Source organism: Carcharhinus amblyrhynchos, chromosome 16 (assembly GCF_965287045.1).
Source record: "Carcharhinus amblyrhynchos chromosome 16, sCarAmb.v2.hapA, whole genome shotgun sequence".
Lineage (NCBI taxonomy): Eukaryota > Metazoa > Chordata > Chondrichthyes > Carcharhiniformes > Carcharhinidae > Carcharhinus > Carcharhinus amblyrhynchos.
Genome location: NC_137339.1, coordinates 67,397,722 through 67,425,371, shown reverse-complemented (window position 1 = coordinate 67,425,371; position 27,650 = coordinate 67,397,722). Strand labels below are relative to the sequence as shown.

Sequence of the window (27,650 nt, the reverse complement as noted above, 5' to 3'; positions counted from 1 at the left end):
CAGCAGTCAGCAAGAATAAAACTGAAGAAATTCATCTTCAGTCTGTAATGAGATGGAAAGGAAAGAGACTTGCAGCAAGGTCATCAATCATTTGCCCCTCAAATCCTCCCCAGTGCCATCATGATATCATGTACGAAGGATGGCCAACTCTCACCATTCTCACTGTCTAGCACAGACTTGAAGAGCTTCTGCTCTAACCAGCTAGTTTGCATGGGCACAGTCACAGCCCAGTGGCCCTTCATATTTGATCATGGCATTCAGTTTGGCATATCCCTCCCTTCTCTTCATCAGTTATGGAGTGAATCCTGTTCAAGTGAAAAGACACCTGTCAATGGCCCCACGGCCCTGCCTGTGAATGCCTTTTCTCCTGAGCCATACCTAGATTTAGCAATGGGGGCATAGCCTATTCGTTGATGATGATGGACAGTTCATAGTAGGCTCAGGAGCTCAGAGGAATTTGAAAAGGTATAGGCACTCTCAAAGGTGAAGAAGGATGCCAGGTGTTACGATCATGTCACCTTCCTCTTGGGTAGTTGTCACACTCCAAACAGTTGTGCAGCCACAAAAGCGCTGGCACTTTTCATATCAAATGGCAGGCCACTATTTGCCCCACCCTACTATCCCTCATCCTTCCAGAACATAGAGTTGACACCAAGGCCGTGTCCCCTTCAGTGACTTGTTTAGTTTATTTATTAGTGTCATTTATTAGTTTCCTGATGTTAAGTTCGATGCAATTCGAGATAATTCCTAGTTGTCAAGATTGAAGATTAAATGTGAGGAGATGGGTGTGTTGAAGAAACTAACAATTAACTCTAACCAGGATGACGTTTAAGGTCCCAGTTAATACTGCAATGAAGGTACTGTGAAATCCCCTAGCCACCCATTGCCAGCTGCCCATTAGTCTGAAAAGCTTTCAGTCTTCACAATCCATCCTGTCTATGAGATGCTAGTGGTTGCAACATTAGATGGGCTCTGCGTTCGTCTCCTGGGTTTCTCTGGGAATATGTGGAGATGCTAGCGTTGGGGTAAGAAGTCTTACAACACCAGGTTAAAGTCCAACAGGTTTATTTGGTAGCAAAAGCCACTAGCTTTCGGAGCACTGCTCCTTCATCAGGTGAGTGGGAGTTCTGTTCACGAACTCAAGCCACAAGCTCAATTTACAAAATAATGGTTGGAATGCCAGTCTTTACAGGTAATCAAGTCTTAAAGGTATAGACAACGTGAGTGGAGAGAGGCTTAAGCACAGGTTAAAGAGATGTGCATTGGCTCCTCTCTGCACAGTACACTGGAGAGACCATGCAGACGCTACGACAACGGATGAATGAACACCGCTCGACAATCACCAGGCAAAAATATTCTCTTCCTGTTGGGGAACACTTCAGTGGTCACGGGCATTCGGCCACTGATCTTCGGGTTCTCCAACGCGGCCTTCACGACATGTGACAGCGCAGAGTTGCTAAGCAGAAACTGATAGCCAAGTTCCACACACGTGAGGATGGCTTCTGGCGGGATCTTGGGTTCATGTCACACTATCTGTAACCCCCACAATTTGTCTCGGCTTGCAAAATCTCACAAACTGTCCTGTCTGGAGACAATGCACATCTCTTTAACATGTGCTTAAACCTCTCTCCACTCATTGTCTGTTCCTTTAAGACTTGATTACATAAAAACTTGCAATCCAACCATTATTTTGTAAATTGAGTTTGTCTTTATATACCGTGTTTGTGAACAGAACTCCCACTTACCTGACGAAGGAGCATTGCTCCGAAAGCTCATGACTTTTGCTACCAAATAAACCCATTGGACTTTAATCTGGTGTTGTGAGACTTCTTACTGTGTTTCTCTGGAAATCCAATGCGGGAGGTCCTCAATGAGGGAACCCTGAGCTTTCTTGTCTGAGCTGTGGCAGCTGTTTATGTGGTGCAGACGTTATGCAGTTCCTCATGAAGATGCTGAACTGGTGCCACAGACTAAAGATTATTGTACCTCAGAGATGTGTGCCTTTGTTAAAAGCTTTGCAATATAGAATGATATAGCCAGTGTTTAAAATGAGAGTCTGTTCAAATACCTGCTGGGATCTGTGGGAAGGGTCGAAGATTATAAATGTTATCCAGTGGAAAAAGAATGAGAACAGCATGATCAGCTGAGGAGCAGACTATGAGTGCATAACTGTTTTGGTGCAATGACTGATTGTGTCAAGAATAGAGTCTTTGATCTAACACAACTTTCAGCTACTACTGGTGCAACTGATCTTTGTGTCTAGTAACCTCAGCTATGCTCCTCCCTCATCTATTATGGAATATTAATGAAGGGAGATCAAAGAGGTGTGCTAGAAGCTTGGGCTCAGTGGAACCTGAAAGGAAGAGAGCCCTAATGAATCTGACATATTCTGTAAAGGAATGGAGGTCAGAGAGGAGTGCTAACAGTGGTGGCTCGTGAAATGAACCAAGGGCAAGCTCAAATTGTGATTCAGTTGTTGTAAAAAACATATTGGATTGAATGCATTGCTCCTGTTTAACCGCACCATGAAGACATTAAACCAAGGCACCCCTGTCTGGGGGTGAGATCGGGTGGTGGGGGGGAGAACATCCAAAGGAGGTGACCCCTGGGTCACCCCCTCCCCACCAGCTTAACTACACCCCCAACCACTCCCTCCCTCTAGTGATTAGTACAACACTTCTCTATACCCTGGAATAAAGTTCAGAGGGGCTCTTTGTTCCCCTTAAGAGTCCATGATGCCAGGTCCCCAATTTTCAGGACCTGTAACAAATCACGCCCATGTGACTTCAGGCAGGGGAGGCAGGTGCATCGCAGGAGGCTGGAGAATCAGGCTTTGAGCCTGCTAATGGTATTGCAAAGAGCAGTTTTGTTTGTTCATTGGGTTCCCACCTGGCGGGAATGCTATTTTAGCCCTGAAGCCTGATTCAATGAGTTGCAGGATTCCTACCAGAGGCTAGTGGGACTGGTGAATCTTGGCCCTTATTTTATATTATTCTAATATTTGATAATTGTGTTCTTTTTTTTCAGCAATACCTAATAATACAAAGATGTTGTCTGTTGGAGCCATAATAGGCATCGTGATTGTAATTCTTATTGTTCTTGCTGGAACCATTGGGATAACCACATGGATGATCAAGAAGAAAACTTGCAGGTAAACTGATTGTATACAAATTTTATAAATATCTTTATTGTTTTTCTGTACACATTTAGCCCAGCCTTAAACAGGTCATTTTCACAATTAATTTCTATTTTGTATTCCAAATGTCAGAATATGGCCTGAATTTTAATGATCCTCAAGAGGTAGGAGAAGGTGGGTGATGAATGAGGAGGGGGAGTTGGATTAGCTCCCCAACCACATCCCACCAGTGAATACCCCCATCATTGCCCATTATTTACTGATGCCCCTGGATTTCTAACATAAAATTAGATAAATTTACTCCCATTGAAATGTAGAAAAATAAGAGGCTGCTCAGCCTTTGAGTCTGCTCCACTATTCAATTAGATCATACTTATAACTCCATTTACCTATTCCTTGATACACAAATACTTATCAACCTCAGTCTTGAATGCTCCAGTTTTCCCACCTACAGTTTTTGGGAAATAATTCCAGATTTCTATCCATGTTTTAAAAATGTGTTCTCTGATTTTCATCCTGAATTTTAATTCTCAGATTATATCCCCTGATTTTTGATGCTTTCCTTCAACAACACTGTTTCTCGGTACCCACCCTCTCAAATCGTTTCAACATGTAGCCGAATTATTTTGAGTGGCAGATGACGGTTTATTTGCACCCACAACCACAAGGGGAAATGGCTTCATTGACAGATCTGGTGAATCACTGAGGGGTAATAAGTTAAAGGGAACTCTTGGGAATAGTTGGGATGTGGGAGAGTTTTAACAAAGGGCATACAGGCAGGTAGTCAGCAAGTTATGTTTGGGGATAAAGCCTGACCTGGCATGGAGAAATGGCCATCAACCTACAGGCATTCATAATGAGCATTTTGATCAGCAAAATTGAAATTATAGGTAAGCATAAGAAACAAGCATATGAAGGTTTGGCAAGGGAAGCAATAACAAAGGAAGAAATTGATCTTTACGATATGTGCCAAGTGTCTGGTGGATTGTACTCTTGGTTCTCCTTACTGTACTAAATTTTCTCACCTATTTCACACGGCAGGAGGGTAATATAGCAACTCTCAGTGCAGGATATTCTAGAATGCCAAATGACAAACTCTGAATAAATCACAATGCATTCTGCCAATGCTAAAGACACTTAGCCTTGATTTAAAGCACACAGGTAGTGCTATGAACATCACTTAGAAGGATTTATTGGACTTGGAGGAAGTACAGAACAGATTTTCTGAACTCCAAGTGTTAAGTTACAAGGCAAAATGAAAGGAATTGGTGTTGTGTTCCCCAGGATCAAGAAGAGGAAGAGATGAACTGGTCAAAGTGTTCAAGATATTAAGGGAAACAGCAAATGTGAATGGAGAGAAATAATTTCTGTTGGTTTAGGAGTCTAGGACTGGGGCATAGTCTTGATTTTGATTTTAGAGGCAGCTCTTTCTCAAGTGAAATTAGGAAACATTTTGATGCGCCAAGTTTGGAACTCTCTTCCACAAATTGCAGTTCATGCTAGGTGAATTGTAGATTTTTATTAATAAAATGTATTAAAGTAAGTTGGGCAAAAGTGAGCATATGGAGCTGAATTTTATCCGGGGGGGGTAGTGGTTCAGCCCATCTTCACTTGACTGTCTTGCTGCACAGCCATTAAAAGGCCAACAACCCTTTGAGATTCCAGCACAGAGAGCTGCCAGCCAATTGGAGGGTGCAGCAGCTTTTATGTCCCATTAGCAGCAGTAGGAGGGTGGCCACTGCTGGATCTGCTACAAAACCAAGATAAAAGGTGAGTTTGGTGTCACGCTGGTGCCGGGTTGACCGCCTCAGATGAAGTGGGTGAAGCTTTGGGACATGAACAAGGGAGTGGGGTCTTTGATGGGACCTTTGATCAGTACAGATTTTACCTGGCAGCCTGGTAATCAGGTGTCTGTGGGCCTCCTCCAATGCAGGTACAATCCCAGTGGCGATGAGGGGAGGACCTTAAATGGCCATTACTTGACGTCTTGAGGACCTCAAATGGCCTATGGGTAGGCAGGCCACCTGAAGTCTTCACTACAACTGGTAAAATTGCATGAGAAGGTAGGCACCAGGAAGGGCATCAGTGACATGCACTCAATCTTAAGGCTTCTCCCCACATGTAAAATTCCAGCCATGGAGTTAGGTCACAGATCAACGCTGATCTCACTGGCTGGCAGAACAGATGGTTCAAATTATCTCCTCCTGTTTCCATGTTCAGTTTTATTGGTGGGCTGGGATGAAAAACAGATGTGATGCTGCCTGTTTTGCATTGATAGTTTAGACAAATTTCTTCCTTAGGGAATTATGAAGGAGCACAGGATGTACACAGATCACGAAAATATTGTGGATGACACAAAGATTGGATGGATAGTTAACAGTCAGGCGTGTTAGGCTCCAAGAAGATATAGACGGAATGGTCAAATGAGCAGATAAGTGACAGATGGAATTTAACTCTGAAAAGTATGAGGTAATGCACTTTGGAAGGAGTATAATTTGACAAGAAAGTACTTGATGAATGGTAGGATACTAGTAGTTCAGTGGTACAAAGGGACCTTGGCGTATTTGTCCACAGGTCTCTGAAGGCAGGGGACATGTTAATAGGGTGGTAAAAAAAGGCATATGGAACACTTGCCTTTATCAATCCACGTATAGATTATGAAGGCAGGGAAGTCATGTTGGAGTTGTGTAGAACTTTGCTGAGGCCACAGCTGGAGTACTGTGTGCAGTTTTGGTCACAACATTGTTGGAAGGATATGATTGCACTGGACGGGGTGCAGAGAAGATTCATCAGGATATTGTGTGGGATGGAAAATTTAAGTTCTGAAGAGAGATTGCATAAGCATGGGGTGTTTTTGTCGGAGCAGAGAAGACTGTGGGGCAGCCTGATCGAGGTGTTCAAGATTATGAGAGACATGGGTAGAGTTGGTAAGGAACAGCTGTTCCCTTAGTTGAAGGTTCAGTCACAAGAGGACATAGGTTCAAGGTGAGAGGTAGGAGGTTTAGGGGGGATGGGAGGAAAAACTTTTTTTTACCCAGAAGCTGGACTGTGCTGCTGAGAGGGTAATAGATGGGCAGATTGCCTCACATCCTTTAAAAAGTATCTGGTTGAACACTTGGCACATCATAACATTCAGGGGTATAGGCCAAGTGCTGGCAGATGGGATTAGATGGGAGTTCAAGTGTTTCTAATGTATCGGTGTGTACTCGCTGGACCTAAGGGCCTCTTCTGTGCTGTATGAATCTGTGATTTTATGATTACATAGATACAAAAAAAATGAAAAAGGTGAATGTGAGATTGTTCTTTATTTTAAAGAGGCTGATCTATATATTATTAAAAAAACAAATGTTGAACTAGTGTGTCTATTCTTGCATGAAGTGGAGAAACTGCACTTCAGTTGCAGAGCCTTGGTCAGACGCCTGAGCAAAGCATCCAGTTTTTCCCACTAGACCAGAAAAGATGGCTTAAAGTACAGATTCACCAGTAAAATGCCAATTATTAAATTATGATAGGTTGCTTAAGGTTGGTTTACAATACTTCAAAATTGAAAGTTTGAGATATAATCTAAGTCTGGTAAATGATAAATGGATTCATTCAATAGGGTAGATAGAGAAAAAAAATCTTCTTGTGGGGGAATCCAAAACATGGAGCATAGTATTAAATTTAGAGCCAAGCCTTCTGGCAGAAAAATTAGGAAACACATTTTCACACAAAAGGTAATCTGGAATTCATTCACTCAAAAGACTATATATGATGAGTCAATTGGAACTTTTGTGCCTGAAATCATTATATTGTTCTTAGGCAAGGATCAAGGAAATGGGAAAAAGGAGGGTAAACGGAGTTGTGGTACAGATCAACCACAATTTAACAGACTGACAGAATAGGTTCCAGCTTCTATGTTCCTGTGAACAGGAATATTCACTTAATGGAATGACAACAAAGGTATTTTAAACATAATGGCCTAGAAATTGGATCAGGCTTGAAAAGAAGCACAGAGTTTGCAATGTGTGATCAACCCATACTAGTTCCTTCAGATGCAGTCACATGTAAATCTTGCACTACCTGACATTCCACATCATGACATTTCACAATGCAGCCTAGCACTGAATTTTCTTTTGAGTGGCTGATGTCCATCGGGAGTCCAAGTGCATGTGACAATAGCACAAATTAAAGCTAGCTTATGCAAATTAGAGCCTGTCTGTAGCTTTTAAAGGAGAGTGCAGTTTGATGACAGAAGGCACTGGAATTAATTGCAGAAGTAGCTTTGACTGACAAAGTTACAGGGATGACGTAACATAGGTTCTCTGATATTACTTGGCGGCTTTAGGTGAGAAGTAAGGAGACTGGTTTATTCTCACAGGGATCCAGGAGGCCTACTAATTGGACATTGTGAAAGCAATGGAAATAGATAATAGTGTAAGTCAATGCCAGCACTGTGCTTAAGATAGTAAATTGATAAAATTTAACTCCATGGTCACGAAGTCATTTTGGATATCAGCCAAAATTTAATTTAGTATTTTAAAATTTATCAGTTCCTCAGTTTTTATATCATAGTTGTTTAATTCTGCATGTAGTTACAATACTGTACCACATTTCTACAGTACAGTCTTAAAACTGGCATAAACGTTATGTAAATTGAGACATTTGAAAGTAGCGCAAAGAGAAAAACGGTGAAGTGTTGGAAATCAGATATTCCCCCTCCTTTTGTTCCCACATTCCACTGCCTTCTATTTCTCTGCAGTAGGGTTATCATTATTTTTATATGCTTTCTCCTTCTTGATATTTTCATTTATTTTGTTGCCTATTTACTAATGTTTAACACCTATCCTTCACTCTGAGGAACATTGGATATTAATTTAATTGAACTAAAATTTATTAATGGCATTCTAAGTTGTGCACACGCGATTGGAATAATATGAGTGCAATAACTATCATCGTGTGGAGATGCCGGCGTTGGACTGGGGTAAACACAGTAAGAAGTCTGACAACACCAGGTTTAAGTCCAACCGATTTATTTGATAGTAAACTGCATGTAGCTTGCGAGTTTACTATCAAATAAATCGGATGGACTTAAACCTGGTGTTGTCAGACTTCTTACTGCAATAACTATCAGCATAAGATTTTTTTTAAATGTTAAATGAGCAGAAATACTTTTATCTTGCATGCAGCCAATTTTGAATAGGATATTTAACAAATATCATCACCATTGTTCCTGAACAGCTTGACTGGATGCAGGAAATTATGAGGTGGTTAAAATTGCTGCACATAGTTATGCAGAATTTTACTCTGTATTAACACTTCAACAGTAATTGCTTGACCTTGACTACAGTAACAATCTGAAATAATGATGAACTTGTTTATCATCACTAAATAACCAGAAATATCTGCAATGCTAGCAATGAATGTAGATACAATTATAAAGTTCTCAGATCTCTACCACTGTTGCTTGATGTGTTTAGATTCAAAAATATTTTTTAACTCTGTTTATGTATATCAAATGTACTTCAGGAAAATTGCTGCTCTATATTCATGAAGTTTTAGTGCCACTCAGAATATTGATAAATATTAAAGAAAACATAGATTTTGCTGAGGATATTAATAAACATATCGTTTACTTTGGTTTTGAATGGTAATTATTGAATGTAAATTAAAAGATTGAAAAAAATTTCTGAGAAACCTACAAGCCTGTGTAATATTCATTCAGGGCAAAAGGTGGATCACAACAAAATAATATCAAAATGGCTGCACCAGGAAATGGTAAGTAAAATAGTTCAGCATTTGCCATACCTCTATGCCAGTTCAATTCTTATTAATTGAAGTGTTTGAAAACTTTCATAAGGTAGTATTGATTATCGTTTCGTAACACCATTTCTGCACCTGTAAAACACAGAATTAATGCATTAACTATATCATGTTTTGCAATCAATTGCTTGCAATTTTACGATCAATAAATGACTATTTTCCTTTCCCTGCAACCTTGAAAATGTTCTCTTTCAGGTGTTTATCCAACTCCCTTTTAAAAGCTCTGATTGAATCTGCCTTCACCACACTCTCAAGTTGTGCATCCCAGATCTTAAATATTCATTGCAGAAAAAGGTTCTTTTCTATAGCAGTGTCCTCTGGTTCTCAACCCTCTCTTCAATGGGAAAGAATTTATCTTTCAACTCTATCTAGACCCCTCATAATTTTGAACGTTTATCAAATATTTTCCCATCCTTCTCTAAGAAGAACACCCCTAGCTTCTTTAATCCATCCTCATAATTATAGTTTTCCTCATCTCAATAACTAGTCTTGCAATTATTTTCACACCTCTGAAGCCTTCACAACTCTCCTCAGTGTGGTGTCCAGAATTAGACACATTAGTCCATTTCAGACCAACCCAGTTTTATCCAAGTTTTATCAAAGTTCATCATAGTGTGAAACAGGCTCATTGCAAATTAAAAGCCTACTTTAAACTACACCTAATTTTCCAATTTCTTGCTTCAAATTAATTAATTAATTAATTCCCAAATCAAAGTATAATGCTTTGGAACAGATTCAGCAAGAAATATCGAAGCTTATCACAGGGGCAAACAAAATAGAGAACCATACCAGTGCTACAGCTGCACTTTGATTATATAGTGAAATAAATAATATGGTACAGTTTTCTTCAGATGGTGCATACATTAGCAAAAAGTGATTGCCATGAACCACTCTGTTCCTGAACCAATGTGTCAACAGTTTTTTATATAGCAATGCACTCAGTAGTTTCTAAGAACCATTCTCAGAGCAATCACTAACAGAATAAATTAAAGCAAACTGAGAGGGTTTTCCACAAACCTTCACAGTAAATCCATTGCTATGTCAATGTAAACCTACTTGTGGAAATAATAAACAAACTTAAGCTTTTAACATTCTACATTCTTATACAAAGCCAGATCCTGATATATGCATTCCTCAAAAGAAAATTGTATTGCTTGGAAAAAAAAACTGCACTGCTTTGAAAAAAAATTGCACTGCTTTGATGCATTGTCATAAGGCTTACACTGAGGCAGTTCATGCAATTTATAACTGTGTTTGTATAATACCTGCTAAACTGCAACGAGGGCCTGTAAGTGCATACTTACAGGCAATAATTAATCATAGAAATGCTACCCAGTGATTTTTGCTAAGGCTCTAGAGTGCACTTTGACTTTGTCCCAAACACTGGATCCCTAACAACCAGCTCTAAACTCGAAGTATACCAGTTGAGGACAACACAGTGGCACAGTAGTTAGCACTGCTGCCTCACAACGCCAGGGACCTGGGTTCAATTCCCAGCTTGGGTGACTTTCTGTATGGAGTTTGCATATTCTCCCCATGTCTGGGTGGGTTTCCTCTGGATGTTTCAGTTTCCTCCCAAATTCCAAAGATGTGCGGGTTAGGTGGATTGGCCATGCTAAATTGCCCCTTAGTTTTAGAGGAAATAAGTAGGATAAATGTATGGAGTTATGGGGATAGGGTCTGGGTGGGATTGTGGTCAGTACAGACGCAGTGGACTGAATGGCCTCCTTTTGCACCATAGGATTCCATACCTATATATCCATACCTCGTTGGAGGAAATTAATCCTGATAAAAATGTTACTCCAAGAGAAATGTTTCAGTTACGAAGTAGAATGTTGCTATCCCTGTAGACTGGTAATATTACATCACTTTTTAAAAAAATATAACATTATGTAAAGTAATGTGCAAAACCATTATTTCACATTTTTTCCATATAACATCATTCTGTCTATACAGAATGGAACAGGACATGATATTACATAATTTTAACTTGTTTGTCACTCTTTAGAACTGTTTCTTCAGATTTCTCTTCACAGGAAATTTCAACCAGCAGGAAAGTACTTGTGTCATTTGCAGTAGCCTATTTACAAATCGCGTATAATATCCCAAAACTAATTGAAAAGCAAGCCTTCTGCAAAAACGGAAAAGGGTGACAACCATTTTTAGTTAAACAATTACATGAAATTATTAAAGCAATGAAACTTATGCAAGATAATGGTGTTCGGTGGATTGTTAAGTATGGTATCTTTCAGCCATTTGAGCTGTTATTTCAGATATGTCATATTTATTATTACCATGCTAGGCTCATCAATTTGTCATGACTCACCATTTGTAGCTCCAACCTCAGCCATTGGAGTATTTCAAGTTCCAAGATGATTCCCTTTAGTTCAGAGAATGAACTAGTGAGAGATTCTTCAAAATTCAACAGTAGTAATGGAAGATTTGCTAATAAGATGTTTGAACTGGTATATTATACCTCTGGGCCTGGGAGAATAGTTTAGAACAGTCATGGATAGCTATGACAGCTTACCTTTAAAATCCTATTATTTTCCAAATAAGTTACAAAAGAAGTGGATGAATTTTTAATGTGTGAACTTCTGTTTGGAAAAATAGGAAGCTTAGCAAAGAAGGAGCAGCATTACTGAAACCCCAAGTTTCTTCAAGTGATATCATGATTAATAATTATATTTATTATCTTTTCAGAACCAGTGCCATTTAGCAATGGGGCCAATACAGAAACCACAAAGGTAAAACAAAATTACTTCAATTTTGATGTTCTATTGTTTATTTGTTTGCACTTTTTGGCAACTTAAAATATTACACCACTGTCCTTCATTAACAATATTTACAAATTAACAAATAGAATGGTGAAAATCTAAGAACCAGGTTTGACTCCTGATATTTGCTGATTGATTATGTTATTTATATTAGCTGATGACAGCTGAAGGTCACCATAATTATAAATGGCTTCTGTGTGCCCATGTTAGATAGAGAAAAACTATTTCATTTCATTCTTGTTAACTAAATTGCTAGATAAAAGAATAGTGATTTTTAACTCTTGAAATAGGTGGAAATCTGGAAGTTGTTAGCTAGCTATCCACTGTTCATCTTGCCTTCTCCTTCTGTACAACCATTCACATTAAGGGCAGCACAATAGCACAGTGGTTAGCACTATTGCCTCACACTGCCAGGGACCCAGGTTCAGTTCCAGCCTCGGGTCACTGTCAGTGTGGAGTTTGCACATTCTCCCTGTCTCTGAGTGGGTTTCCTCCGGGTGCTGTGGTTTCCTCCCACACTCCAAAAGATGTGCAGATTAGATGAATTAACAATGCTAAATTGTCCCTTAGTGTTTGGGGGATTAGCAGGCTAAATATGTGGGGTTTTAAGGATAGGGTATTGATGGGATTGTTGTTGGTTCAGGCTTGATGGGCCAAATGACCTCCTTCTGCACTGTAGGGATTCTATGATTTTTCAAAGTTTCCTTCAAAGTCAGATTGAAAAGGAAAATTGGGAAGGTGTTTTTTCATGGCCAGCCAAGCTGCAACTTTGAGTTTTCTAAAAACAAAGATAAGCAACGTGCGGGAATTTTATTGTACCATGATATGTAGTTATATAGTTGAAAGCCTATCACCTATGAAAGATGATGGACACACAACAAACAATCCATTTCATTTGAGATATCTTTGTATGGTGTATCTTTACTGCAGGCTGAGGAAGTCAATCCTCACAAGGCAGGTTCTGCCAGGAGTGCCGCACATGAATCTATTGAGAGTCATTGCAGGTTGTTGTTTGTGACATTGATATTTGTTGCCAAGATAGCCACTGATCCTTATGGTGGTGCACGCAAGCCAACAGAAATTCTCACCATTTCCCTCTGTCAACAACTATTGACTCAATTAAGGTCTTCATATTGCAGTCATTTTTGAGGCAGAGTTTTAGGCATCCCACTGGCTTCTGGCCAGCTATCTCATCATGCAGAAAGCCTTAAGGTGTACAAACATCTTCCACCTTGTAAATGTGCCCAAGCCATGAAAACTGCCTCTGCTTGGAGTGCTAACAGAAGTGGGAGCTCTGCCTTTGAAAGAACACTACATTTGTGCTTTTTTTGCTGCCAGATATACCAACACTGCATTGCAGAGAGAAAAGATGGAAATTGTTGAGCTCCTTTCTTGGTAGCTGTAAGCTTTCCATGTTTCACTATCATTTAACAAGGTGCTGAGAATATAAGCTTTATAAACTACCAGCTTGGTCCTCAGCTCCAGTGAACTCCACACCAAGTATGTGAGAGATTATAACTTCAAAAAATACTGGCATGTCTGGAAGTTGGCAGAAACCCATGAGCTTCTACATTTAAATGGACTGCATTTGTGAGCACATGAGGAACCCAAATGGGACAAGTCATTTGCCATTAACACACACTAAAAGCCAAGTGTCTGCATCCTTGACTATGGCTTCTGGCTTTAACAGCCAGGTTTCCTGGAACGTGCCACAAGCAATTGATAGGAAAGGAAGACTTTAAATACTAAAATATGAGAGCTACTTGCCTTGCCTAATTGCTCACAGAACTTGTTCTGAGTGCACATTCATTGTTTTGGAGGTGAGTTCTATGATCTGGAAATCATTTGTGCTATCCAGGAGCTTTTTGGTTTCGAACTGTACTTCCCTCTTGTCAGCCCACACAACAATACGGGAGTTGCTTATGCAGCTTTACTTTGGATGTCTGATGAACAGGAGGTGGAGTACCAGCAACAGGAGCATCCTTAGCAGGAGCGACAACTGCCTTCACCTCAGCCACCTGCCATTCCACAGGAAAGAGATCAACAGAGCTCCAGCTCACAGGAGACAATGCTCCCAGCACTGGATACATGATACAGAATCAACTATTTTGGACATGATAGTGCACTGATCCCTCAAAACTCAGAATCTCACAGCAAAACATTACTGATATCAGCAGCTTCTTAAAAGAACACTAAGAAGACTTTCTGGTAAATGGATTAGCTGAGAATGTTTTGCTAGCGACAGTCAAAATCATCACAGTCCGAGATGCTTCCCAAGATCTGGTGGTGATATCTGTAGATCTCACCGGCAGCACACAACTACACCTCCCAGATGACAGATGCCATGCTTGCCAGAGCCACCATTTACATCCACTTTGCTAATCAGAAAGAGGGGGCCCTCAGGCACACGGAGCCATAGATTGCAAACGTGTGCAATCAGGAAGTCCTCAAAGTTAACCAGAAGTATTCATCACTTGAAGGGATTCCAGTCCATTAATATTTAGTTGGTCTGCAACTACTGAAAGCTTAGTGCATTACGGCACAGGATTCCCAGGAAGTTTTTTATATGTTATTATTCTACATTCATCAAGTTTCCCACAGATATTTACACTTCCATGTAAGGTCAGCAGTTGGCTCCTTGGAGACAAGGAGCCAACTCTATACATGTGGCTGAGAAAGCCAATGGCTGACACAGAATGAAATATACAATAGAAACCACATGAAACCAGACTGAAGATTGGGCAGGCCAGGACTTGGATAGATCTGTGGGAACCCTTCAGTATGCTTCAGCAAGCATCATTGCTGTGGTGCATGCCAAGAACAATAGTGGTGTGTTGCACCATGTGTAACATAGCAATGCAGGAAGGAATAGTGTCGCAGGAGGAGGAAGGTGATAATCATTCTGCATCTTTGGAGGAGGAGACAAAGAAAGGCCAGGAGCAATGGGTACAAGGTACCTATAAACACAAAATTATCTGTCAGGAATGCACGGGACAAATATATTCAGGCATCTTCAGCTGGTCTGAGGCTATGCAGCCATTTGGCATATCAATTCTGAACCCACTGTACTCAACTCTGCCTTCAGATCAAAACAACTCCATAGCCAACATCCCTCTAACTGACATCCAGTGCTCATCTACTCTTGTCGTAACTGTTTTCTCAAGGCTAAAAGGTACTTGGCAAATGGTGGGCAACAATGGGAATGATTGGTCAATAGTGTTTTATACTTTGAGCTCTTGATTTGTCAAATGTCACTTTCATAAATCCAATTTTAATTTCTCTATTAATGTAATGGAGTCCAGCTTTTGCAGCATCATCTTTCCTTCTTGTGGGAATATGTTTACATTAGCAGATTACATTTGAAAAGTAAGATGGTGAAATTCTCCATGCTTCTTGATTTTATTTGGTAAATCAGTACTTGACAAAGCAGCAAAAAAATGTAATTTTAGTAATTTAAACAGACTTTTAAGTTAATATAACAAATAGAACAGACCTTGTAGAAAATAGAGTCAAGGACTGTGCCTGTTTGATTTTACATATGTGCTCCAAGCAGATGTAACTCAGTGCCAGGAGGCTAAAAGGAAAAAAAAAAATTCATAAAGCAGTTAGGTTTAATATCAAAATTAAAAAGGGGAAAAATCAATGCCAAAGGTATTTTATACAAGCATATTTTTCCTACTTCATATTCTATCTCCTTTATCATCCAGGGAGTTCTGGCTTCAGGTTTTCTACCATTCAAGAATTGCAGGAATATTCACTGACTGTACCCAAACTATCCATTGCAGTCCCTTCTTTTGATACCACCAAATCCCTTATTATTTCTTTCTTATTCCCATGCTATCTGTTGTTCCCAAATTTTTGTGTATATGTTTCTCCTCCTTTCTAATGTAAAAATATCTTGGTTCATCTCTCCTTGTTATGTTAATTTAAACTCTCTCCAACAGCATTAGCAAGTTGCCATACATGACATTCATCTCAGTTTGAGGTGCCATCCATCTAGCCCATATTAAATTTTAAAGTTTGCATTTATTTATTAGTTTCATAAGTAGGCTTGCATTAACACTGCAATGAAGTTATTGTGGAAATCCCCTAGTCACCACACTCTGGAGCCTGTTCCAGTATACTGATAGAGAATTTAGCATGGCCAATGCACCTAAACAGCATCTCTTTCAGACTGTGGAAGAAAACTGAAGCACCTGGAGGAAATCCACACAGACATGGGGAGAGTGCGCATACTCCACACAGATAGTGATCCAAGCTGGCAATTGAACCCATGTCCCTAGTACTATGGGGCAATTGTTTCCCATTGCTTTCTCCATGGCAATGCCAATAAATCAGCACCCTGAAAAGCAGATGAACTGAGTGCATCACTGAGTTAGGCAAGTGGGGAAATTGAAGCAAACATTCTTGGTGATGAGGTAAATAAGTGATTGGAAGTTCATCCCAGAGTAAATCCAACAGTTAGGTTGCTAGCCTCAGACAGTTTGAAAGGGAGAGATGTAAGATCCACAGCTAGGAAATGAGTTTAACTAGGAAATGAGTTTATGAGGGGGGGCCAAGAAGAATAGCTTTGGTCTGACCAATATTGAGTTGAAGATTTTTGCTCATTCAGTGCTAGATATCAGACAAGTGCAGGACGGGTCAGGAAAGGTGGTGACAGTGTAACAAGAGATTGTTGTCAGTGTACATGTGATACATTGGCAGAATAATAATTCTATTTAAGAATTAGATTTTTATTTCAGTCCCTTTCTCTATATGCGTACATGTCAGTTGGAAGTTCAAAGCACATTTCAAATCCTGGCACACAATTCAGCATTGTTGTTCAGGAATTACACAGAATTGTTAAAAAGATGCAAGAAATCACATGGCACTAATGAAGAAAAACAGGTCATTGTCCTGGCAAACCTTTCCTCCACAACGATGCTTCAGCTATGACAAGGATGCAACATATTCTACAACCTCTGCCAATGTGATTTTGTCATTAAGAACTGAATTAACAGCAGCTGTTGCTAACTGAGTTGAATTTGTTCCAACTCTCTTTGAGGAACTACTTAATAAATTGTTGAATGGGCTAAAAGGGATAAATAATTCCACAGACTAGGCTTTTTTCTCATGATCTAGTGGAGGTCTAGAAGGTGATTTAAAGGATTTGATTAGATATGTGAAGACAAATTGTGGAGTTAAATGTCATCTCAGTGGCACAAAGTGTTTCACATTGACTGCCTGTTATAAACAGCAGCTGATACTTGGTTCCTTTTTTTCCACATCCTCTGGACCTGATCCTTTTGTAACAACCTAATATTAGTGCTCTTTGAGTGGAATATTTTTTATACTCGATTGTCCTGACTGTTTTCCTAATATTCTAAACATAACGCCTCTTGCCATTCAATGGTGTTACCATCACTGAATTTCCCACTGTCAACATCCTTGTGGTTACGATTAACCAGAAATTCAACTGGACTTGCCAAGTAAACATAATGGCTACAAGAGCAGATCAGAGGCTGGGAATACTGTGGCGAGTAACTCACCTCCGGACTCTCCAAAGCCTGCCCACCATCTCCAAGGCACAAGTCAGGTGTCCCCACTTGCCTGGGTGGGTGCAGCTCCAACAACACTAGAGAAGCTCGGCAACATCCTGAACAAAATAACCCCGCTTGATTGGCATCACATCCATAAACATCCACTCCTTCCACCACCAACACTCAGCAGCAGCTATACTATCTACAAAATGCACTGCAGTAATTCACCAAAGATCCTTAGGCAGCACCTTCCAAACTCACAACCACCCCCATCTAGAAGGACAAGGACACAGATACATGACAGCACCACAACCTGCAAATTCCCCTCACAGCCACTCACCATCTTGCCTTGGAAATATATCGCCATTCCTGGGTCGCAGTCGCTGGGTCTAAATCCTGGAATTCCCTTCCTAACAGCATTGTGGGTTTAACCCACAGCATGTGTTCTGCAGCATTTCCAGAAGGCATCACTACCATCTTCTCAACAGCAATAAATATTGGCCAATAAATCCCATTTCCCATCAATGATTGTTTAAAAAAATCATCACAATTCCCTAAAAACTCTCCCACTGAAAAATGACATCAAATGTCATGTCTCACTGGCAAGTGGGGAAACATCTGGGAGGGTGGAGGCAGCCGTGCCAAACCCACTAAGTGGATGTTAATGCAGGCAATCCTATGTTAATAGGTTTCAAGGACGCAAAGCCATTCTCGCTGGTAAAAAGGGGCCTGGAAGATAGCAGTTGGGCACAAATTGGATTATTGGCCTCTCACGGCTTACCGCGCTGATTGACCATTACGGCAAGCCGATAACATCACACCCATTAATTCTGTTTCTCCCACCACAGATGCTGCCAGACCTGCTGAGTTTATCCAACATTTTCTGTTTTTATATGGCTGTCAGTGCTGTAGAAGAGAACCTCATTGTCCAGGAACCCACGAGCCCTATCTCAGAGTGCATCACAAAAGGGACAGGCGCCATCTCTTGGACCAGCCAACAGATGGAGTATCTGTCTGAAGGGTCAGAGGATTGAGAATTTCCTCTAAAAGCATGGAATACTCATTCTCTTCCTCAATGCTGTCATTGGGGTGGTGTCTTGATAGATGGACAGGCTGCGATACTGGGGCATAGTTGCCACACCCTCTAGTCACTGTAGCCTCAAGATAGTTCAATGACTTTAACTCCCCCCACCATTATTGCAATTACCACTGCACAGTATATCTCACAGCCCTTCCTAGAGGTCTTGCACTCCTTCATGCACTGCATTTGCTGCTGCATGGAGCTTACCGTGAGGTTGGCCGTTCTCTTGTGACTGCTCACTATGCACTTCCCAACCCATTATCAAAGTGATGATAACAACATGCTCCTCAAAGTGCATGATCTCACAATACCTCAGGAAACTCTGCTGGATGAGTACTTATCTGCTGCTACAGGTCCAAAGAAGCACTCCCAAAGGGGCATTCTGGAGGCAATACCTCATTTACCATAGACCAATTCTGCCACTGCATCTGAACTTTGGGGCGAGTTGAATAGAGACACCTCTACCTCAAACTCCTCCTCCGGTCCACAAATGTTTTGCTCTTAACTGAGTGCTTCCCAATCTACTTCTGAGCTAAAACGCACAAGAGTTTCTATTTCTGAGTTGCTGACTAGTGTTTCATGAAGTATTGGCAGAGAACCCTGGGACAGCTAGGTCTTCTCCAGTCTGAGGTGGGACTGTTCTCAGGTGGGTGAGATCACAGCTCATTGATCTGTGAGGGAAGCATGGGATTGTCATGAACTGTGGTGCTGCACATTCTCACATCATACCCTCTTCCCTTCATTCTGAACATCTTCCCAAGCCACCCTTAACATGGCAATGCCATCAGTTATTGCCTTCAGCTTGTGAACAATCATCCTTATGGCCATCTTTAGTACCATTCAACCCTCATTTCCACCCCGTCATCTCACTGCCCCCCTACCAAGGTTTGGGGAAACCTGGTCCCCATCTCTCCCATGTTGTCAGTCTCCTGCAAGCAGAGATGGAAATGGTGATGTTCAGACTTATGAAGGCATGCTACTTGGTGAGATGCCTCCAATGTGTTGTGCACGTCTATCCATCAGTTTCCTCTATTCACATGAACATTAATTGCTTTCCCTCAGCCATGGATATCTGATACTGCTGCACTGCCAAGTGTCATAGACACCTTGTACACATAAGGCCAGCTGCAAGGCGAGCCGATACATAAGTTGGAATGAAAGGAGAGGTACAGAGAGGATTTTGTGGCTTCTGTGGTGCTCTGGGGTAAGCCAGGTGGTCCTCAGTTTGCTGCATTCTCTAAGGCTGGAATGCTTCAAAGTAGTTGCTGTGGATGGGGGAAGGTCTGAGTTGAAGTGAGATGCTACAGGTGAAGTGTGCAGCTGCAGTGTCTTGCATAGTTTTACATACGAATATACGAACATAAGTATAGGAGCTCAATCCTGCTCCGCCATTCAATAAGATCATGGCTAATCTTTTCGTAGACTCAGCACCATAACTCTTAATTCCTTTACTGTTCAAAAATTTATGTACCCTTGCCTTAAAAACATTCAATGAGTTAGCCTCAAGTGTTTCACTGGGCAAGGAATTCCAGACTCTCAATCTTTTGTGTGAAGACGTTCCTCCTTAACTCAGTCCTAAGTCTGCTCCCCCTTATTTTGAGGCCAAGCCCCCTAATTCTAGTTTCACCCACCAGTAGAAACAACTTCCCTGCTTTTATCTTATGCATTTGCTTCATAATCTTATATATTGCTATAAGATCTCTCATTCTTGTGAATTCCAATTAATGTAGCCCCAGTCTACTCAGTCTCTCCTCATAAGTCAACCCTCTCAACCCCGGAATCAACCTAGTGAATCTCCTCTGCACCCCCTCCGGTGCCTGTATATCCTTTTTCAAGTAAGGAGGCCAAAACTTTACAGTACTCCAGGTGTGGCTTCACCAGCACCTTGTACAGCTGCAACATAACCTCTTGCCTTCTTGATTATCTGCTGCACCTGCAAACCAACTCCGTGTGATTCCTGTACAAGGACACCCGTCTCCGTTTGCACAGCAGCATGCTGCAATTTTTTACCTTTTAAATAATAGTCCATTTTGCTGATATTCCTACCAAGTGGATGACCTCACATTTACCAACATTGTACTCCAAGTGCCAGACCCATGCCCACTCAGACTATCTATATCTCTTTGCAGACTTTCAGCATCCTCTGCACACTTTGCTCTGCCCTTCATTTTAGTGTCATTTGTGAATTTTGACACACTGCACTTGATCCCCAACTCCAAATCATCTATGTAAATCACAAACTGATCCCTAAGGCACACCACTAGTCACTGCTTGCCAACCAGAAAAACGCCCATTTACCCCTACTCTTTGATTTCTGTTAGTTAATCAATCCTCTAACTCTGCTAATACATTACCTGTAATGTGCACCTTTATCTTATGCAGCAGTCTCTGGTGCAGCACTTTGTCAAATGACTAAAAATCCAGATACACCACATCCACAGGTTCCCCATAGTCCACTGCATATATAATGTTCTCAAAGAATTCTACCAAATTAGTCTAACATGACCTGCCCTTCGTTAAGCCATGCTGCATCTTACCAATGGGATATTGTGAACATTTTGTAATCATCCGCAATGTTTGTTCAAATCACAGAGACTAAACAAAGAACCATGACAAGACTGATGCATCAGGGAAGTGGCAAGATTGTCAGAATAATTAACACAATAATTAAGAGAAAATGTAATAATCATACCAAAGCCAGTTTTCCATCACCAATCAACCGTTTACTTACCATGGTATTTGAGTGGCATTTAACGAGAGTGCAGGCAAGTCCTGAGTCTATAGACTGCCAGCCTAAGTGAAGCCAGCTGGCTTTAAACCCCCCATTTCTCCTTCCCTATTGGGTGGGCCTCCACACACTTAATAGGGGAGTTCATACTCGAGGTCCATGGGGAGATCACTCCCTCCCCCCTCATGTCCATTCCTTTCTCTGCACTTCTGCCACAGACAGGAGTTGGGACTTCTCTGCCGGTTAAAATTAGCCTGGGATCGGCTAGAGGCAGGACTGGATCTGGGAGTGTGAACTGGATAAAGACCTGTTCTTCCAGAGAGAGTTCTGCAAAGCCACCAACCCTGGCTCTTCCTGAGGTATAATTTCAGTGTGGGGGTGCCAGTCTCTAATGCTTCCATATCAGAGTGCATACATTATCATCCAGAGAGGACAGTGTGGGGTTGACTTCCATTTGTGGCTCAATGCTGGCAGTGGTCATCCCCACAGCTGGCAATGAGACCTGGAAACAGTTTCCTGCCCCTGAGATGCTCCAGGTGTTCCTGACAATCTTGTCCTGTACTTGGACGTTGTATGACAAGGATCATGTCTTCTCCACAATAATCCCCGGGACCCAATGAGGCTGTTCCTGAAGTTCCTCACGTGGACTGGGTCACAGCTCACGTGGACTGGGTCGCGGGTTTTAAATTTTCTGTGTTTTTATAGAATCATGGTTCTTCTTCTAAAGTTTATTACACTAACACTGCAATGAATTTACTGTGAAAATCCCCTAGTATCCACAATCCAGCATCTATTTAGGTACACTGAGGGAGAATTTATCATAACCAATTCACCTAACCTGCACATTCTTGGACTGTGGGGGGAACTGGACAGCTGGAGGAAACCCACGCAGACTCAGGGAGAATGTGCAAACTCCACACAGACAGTGACCCAAGCCTGGAATCGAATCAGGGTCCATGTCCTAGAAACTATGACATCGAAGGTTTATTTTGCATCCAAATCTATATATTAGTGTATAAATATGGAAATAATACATTTATTCCAATTGTGTTATAATAATTATTTTCAGGACCTATATATTAGTCTACAAAGTATAAAAATAAAACATTATTCCAATTGTGTTATAATCATTATTTTCAGAACCTATATATTAGTGTGTGTGTATAGAAATACATTATTCCAATTGTGTTATAATCATTATTTTCAAGACCAAATATTAGTGTATAGTAAAGAAATAATACACTATTCCAATTGTGTTCTAATCATTACTTTTGTTTTATTCCAGCCAAGGGAAGTAGAGGTTGTTTATGCCCAACCCAACCTTTTGCAACAAGGTCCAAAGGCCTCAACTGCAACAACTGAAAGCAATAAGACTGATTATGCTGAATTGAAGTTCAAATAACTTATTTATTTTAAAAGGACATAATTTTAATTACTATCAACTCCAATGTAATACAGGTACATGAATGTGAGTTGCATTTTAGCTTGTTAAAAAACAAAAATTATAAACTTCTGAAATGGAATAGAATGACATACAACATCAATTTAGTTATATAATTTGTTTAAAAAAATTCATCAAGGGACTGAATTCCATTAATTGTTATCACCTCACTGTGCCATTACATTGTAAACTTAGGTCAAAATTGTTGAATTGAAAGACAAAATTGCACAGATGTGGATAGTTCATTCACTCCTTACCAATGAGTCAATTCTTCCCTACAAAAATGCTAGGCCTATTAAATTAAACCAGACTTATAACAGGCTCTAACCTGAAGTCACATATAACATGGTACCTATGATGTGGGGCACATAAGCAAACCTGGCCTTTCTGATGAACATGTCGATGCTCTTCTTTGACTACTAACTGGCTCTTCCACAGATATGTCCCAAACTTGCTTCAGGAAGGGTCTTGAGGTGAACCAAAAGCAAGAGACCTCTTTCTCTGGTTTTGTTTAATATAGTAGATGCGTTGACAAGGTGGTGCTTTTATTTCACTGTATTGCTTTTAATATGCAAAGGTTGGGGCAAAAGATTCCCAGCATTTTTAGCTATGGAAAGCCATTATCTTGCATATATATAATTGATATTTTCATAATTCACTTATCTTTCCCATCATATTTAATGGAGATGTGTGAACAGGTTTTCTTGAAACACAAAAATTTAATTCTATTTTCCAGGTTCAGACAATTTTCTGATGTTGCTCTTGTTGTGCAAATAATTATATGAAGGACTCAAATGTCAGAGTTCCGATATTGTGATGCGAGTGATGTTTGCTAAGATTTTGTGTAACTTCCTTTTACAGTGGAGCCAGACCCTGCAATCCCGCTTGCAAGTGGGATTCTCCCATCCCGCTGCAGTGAACAGAGATTTGGCTGAGCACCAAATTTTCTGTCCTTGCCGACAGCGGCAATGGGACTTGAACGACCAGAGAATTCCTGCCCAGATTACACACAGTGCCACAGCATTATTACTGCCTGCAGTATTGCCTGTGCAAACTGAGGGTGTATATTTTATTCTTTCTGGTTGGAAAAGACTCTTGTGTGCACAGTAAGGAATTATCATCCCAAATCTAATAATATCAACCAGACTGTGAAAGCTAAGATATTTTCATCTCAGCTATAAATGCAAATGTTTCGCACATTCAATGTAAATTCTGCCCCTGATCTTCCAAAGTTAATATTATGAGGGAAAACTCACCTGAAATAACTACAAGAGCATATAAATACAATCTGAAAGAAAACAGGTGAGTTAATTAAGTATTAAATATTTAACTGTCAATGATTACATAATTATATTTAAGATGGAACTCAGTACAATCTGTGCTAACAATGTAACATATGAAGAAAATGTTCACTGGAACCACTGGCTAGACTTTAGTTGCTGGCATACTATGATTTAGACATAGAAATAATTTTTGCACTCTGTCTATATTTTCTGACAATCATATGAATTTTTCATATTTTTCTAAAATCATATTCATTCTTCTAGCCGCTACTGAATCTAATTTATTAACATTCCACTCATTCTATGGCACACTTACACTCTGTCCAAGGGTGCTGGGAAATTATCTCACACAATGAGCCTGCCCAAGACCAGGCTGAGACTGGCCACAAAAAAATTATGCTTAATGTAGTCTAAAATGACATCTATAAGTTTTCCTATCATTGTATAATTGAGGTGCAGCTTCTGACTCAGATATACAATGACATGACTGCACTGGCTTCTAAAACATTAATTAGAAACAGGAGAGTTCCAGCACAAGTTTCTTCACAAGATCTCAGGACCTGAACAGCAGTTGCACATGTTTCTTAAACTATTTAGGTCAATGAATTAGTTTAAACTGGTGTCACAACTTCCAGAATTAAAGGAATGCAAATTGCTGATACACCAAATAGTTCCAATTATAGATTGCCAAAGATGGGTAATAAATAGAAAATTGGGGATTGAAACATATCTATAAAAGTCTTCACATTCAAAATTCTGCTTATTAGCATTTTGAATACATACTTGCATGAACATGAACATGTACATTTGAAACTACATACTTGGGAAATATTATAATTCATCACACTGGTTGTTTTCATTTTCTATTCTGGACTGACAGCACATCAATAACAAGGCTTCATAACTTCAAACTAAAAAGTACATTTTCTAATTGCTATTTGGATTAACATTATTTCAAATGATATTTTGAATAATGTTCCTCTTAACATTTGTTCAATATAGAGCAAATTAAGAAGTTCTTGTTTTAACCATTAATGATGTCAAAAATGTTCATCAACTGAAATATACAGTCCAAGTATTCAAATATACCTAATAATCTACATTTTATAGCAAAGTTTTGTGTGGGTCAATTTTAATTTATAATTTCAGAATCAGTCCCATATGCCCATGTATATCTATACTTTTCGTGTAATTTCTTTTTCATCTTTGGTCCACATTGTTTTCTACAAACTTCCCCTAAGAAAGTTGAAGCAACTCAGCTGTAACTCTTCCAATGATTCTTTCTCGCCCTATGGGAAATACCTAGCCTTCTCTTAATATCATCTGAATATGGTAGAACAGCTGAGATTTCCAACCCCAGTGAGAAACTGCAGATACAAAATCGCATTTGACACCTTTTGTGAACTGGAGCCCTTACCCTGCACCATTAATATGAATACTTATTTGTATATAATATATATATATATCCATCAGTTGTAAATGTGGACTTCAATTATCATGCTATTTACTAGATTTCTTAAAAACAATTCTACAATGCTGTTTTAAAGCTCTATGTTAATAAAATATATTTTTCTCCAACATATGCATGAAATTTTTTTTAAGACTAGTACTGATTTTTGCAACAAAAGTAAATGTCATAAGTGTATAGATTTTGTAAATCTGAAACATAAACAAAAAATACTGAAGGCATTCAGCAGTTCAGGCAGCATCTTTGGACATAACAGATGTGCCAGTGAAATTGGATGTTTTGATGTTCTTAACCCTTTCAGCAACTACATTACTTTATAAACAGACTACAGTGCATTTCCTCTCTCCTCAAGACAACAAGCCACTTAAAGGAGACATAAAACTTAAAATACAATTGCATACAAAATTAGGCCTAAATCTGTCAAATGAAAAAAAACCTTCAGTTGTATCACATAAACATACAGAATTCCCAGCATGTCTCACTCTGCCTCAAATGTCCTTCTACCGAAGGGTAAGATTGTAGGGTCTGTGAAGCCATGGACCCAATTTTATCAAGTTGCACTCTTTATCGAGTGCGAAAACCTGGTACAATCAAGAATGAAGCGAGTAGCACGATCCACGTCTACCTCCCTGTCGATTCGCCCTTTACCAAGGCCCGAAAATGGCTGTGATCAGGACCACGCCCAAAACAGGTGGTGGTGGGGGGGTGGGTGCAGTCTGCTGCCACTCTGCCTGTGATTAGTGAAGGAGATGGGGAAGTCTGCTGCCACTCTGCCTGTGATCAGTGAGGGGGAAGGGAGGGTCCGCTGCCACACTGCCTGTGATCATTGAGGGCAAAGGGGGGGGGTCTGTTACCACTCTGCCTGAGATCAGTGAAGGGGAAGGGAGGTTCTGCTGCCACCCTGTGATCATTGAGGGCAAAGGGGGGAGTCTGCTGCCACTCTGTCTGTGATCAGTGAGGGGGAAGGGGGAGTCCGCTGCCCCTCAGCCTGTGATCGTTGAGGGCGAGGAGGGTCTACTGTCTCACTGCCTGTGATCAGTGAGGGGGAAAGGGGGGGGTCCGCTGCCACTCTGCCTGAGATCAGTGAGGGGGAAGGGAGGAAGGGGCCCACAGTCAGTCTGGGTGGTGGAGGGGGTGGAGGGATAAAGGGGTCAGTAATGTTATGGGGGTGGGGCAATGTCTGTGGGGGCCAGGGGGAGGCATTATCCAGCCCTGGAGTGGTGATTACTCCAGTAGTTCATGTGAACCACAGTGAGACATGCCAGTTCACAACTATAGTACTGTTTCTGCAGGAATCCCTCACCCTTGGCCAAGCCCCCAACAGACTAACCATGGACCACATGGAAGTACCCCCGTCACACACTTAGTGATGGAAAGAAAGTTCAGTAAAACTTCTTGAGGTAGACAAGATTCAAATCTCTACTTACCATGAGGAGCACTACAGCTTTCCTCAGTGTCGTCACCACCCTCCCACAGTCCAAAGATGTGCGGATTAGGTTGGTTGGCCATACCAAATTGTCCCTTAGTGTCCCGAGATATGTAGGTTAGAGGGATTAGCGGGGTAAACGTGTGCAGTTGTGGGAATAGGGCCCATGGTGGGATTGTCATTGGTATAGACTCAATGGACTTCCTTCTGCACTGTCGGGTTTCTATGATATTGATGACCATAAAACCATTGTTGAGTGTCAGAAAAACCCATCTGGTTCACTAATGTCCTTTAGGGAAGAAAATCTGTCATCCTTGCCTGGTCTGGCCTGCATGTGACTCCAGAGCCACAGCAATATGGCTGACACTCAACCACCCTCCATGGACAACTACAGATGGGTAATAAATGCTGGCCCAGCCAGTGACACACAAGTCCCATGAATGAATAAGAATAATCAGTCTGAAGTAAAATGAAGTTGAGAATGGCACATGAGATAAATGATAGCTGGCCTTTAGCCGCTTCGTGAATTTAACAGAAAATCTTTAGAACATTTTAGCCATGACCAATCTTCAATTTACTACTTACCACACAAAATGCATGTCACTAATGTGATTGGAAAGGTGTGCTGTTGTATGAAAGATATTTTTATTTTCACACTGAAGTATGCCTTTTAAAGTTGAGAATACATTTTTTTCTCAAATCAAAAAAATGTCACATTACTGCTTAATTTTATAAAAAAAAATTAAGACCCTTTTGACAGAAACTCCCCCTAATGGAATGATGCTTGATTGCTACTATTGCAAACCACATTAAAATTGTACAAAACTGTCTTTAAAGACTGCAATCTATAATATTCTTTTTTGTTTACTCTTCTGTTTACTATCAGTTTACCCAGTTCGTAACACCTAATACTCTTGCCAGTGCAAGAGTATTAGTCACCTTCGGCGAAAACTCAGCCTTACATAGAAACATAGAAGATAACAGCAAGA

General features: G+C 40.5%; 1 protein-coding gene across 2 annotated transcripts in view; it reads left to right on the top strand.

Moving 5' to 3' along the window:
• Positions 1–25,332, top strand: part of LOC145354056 (cell adhesion molecule CEACAM5-like) — an 80,511-nt gene extending 55,179 nt beyond the window's left edge. The window contains exons 7-10 of one of the 2 annotated variants that reach the window (XM_080205183.1): positions 3,028–3,151; positions 8,841–8,893; positions 11,642–11,685; positions 22,329–25,332. In XM_080205183.1, the coding sequence (XP_080061309.1) occupies positions 3,028–3,151; positions 8,841–8,893; positions 11,642–11,685; positions 22,329–22,445 (338 nt within the window). In that variant the 3' untranslated portion in view covers positions 22,446–25,332. The remainder of the gene's footprint in view (positions 1–3,027; positions 3,152–8,840; positions 8,894–11,641; positions 11,686–22,328) is intronic. The other variant, XM_080205184.1, reaches the window with a different exon arrangement.
• Positions 25,333–27,650: the final 2,318 nt, after the last annotated feature.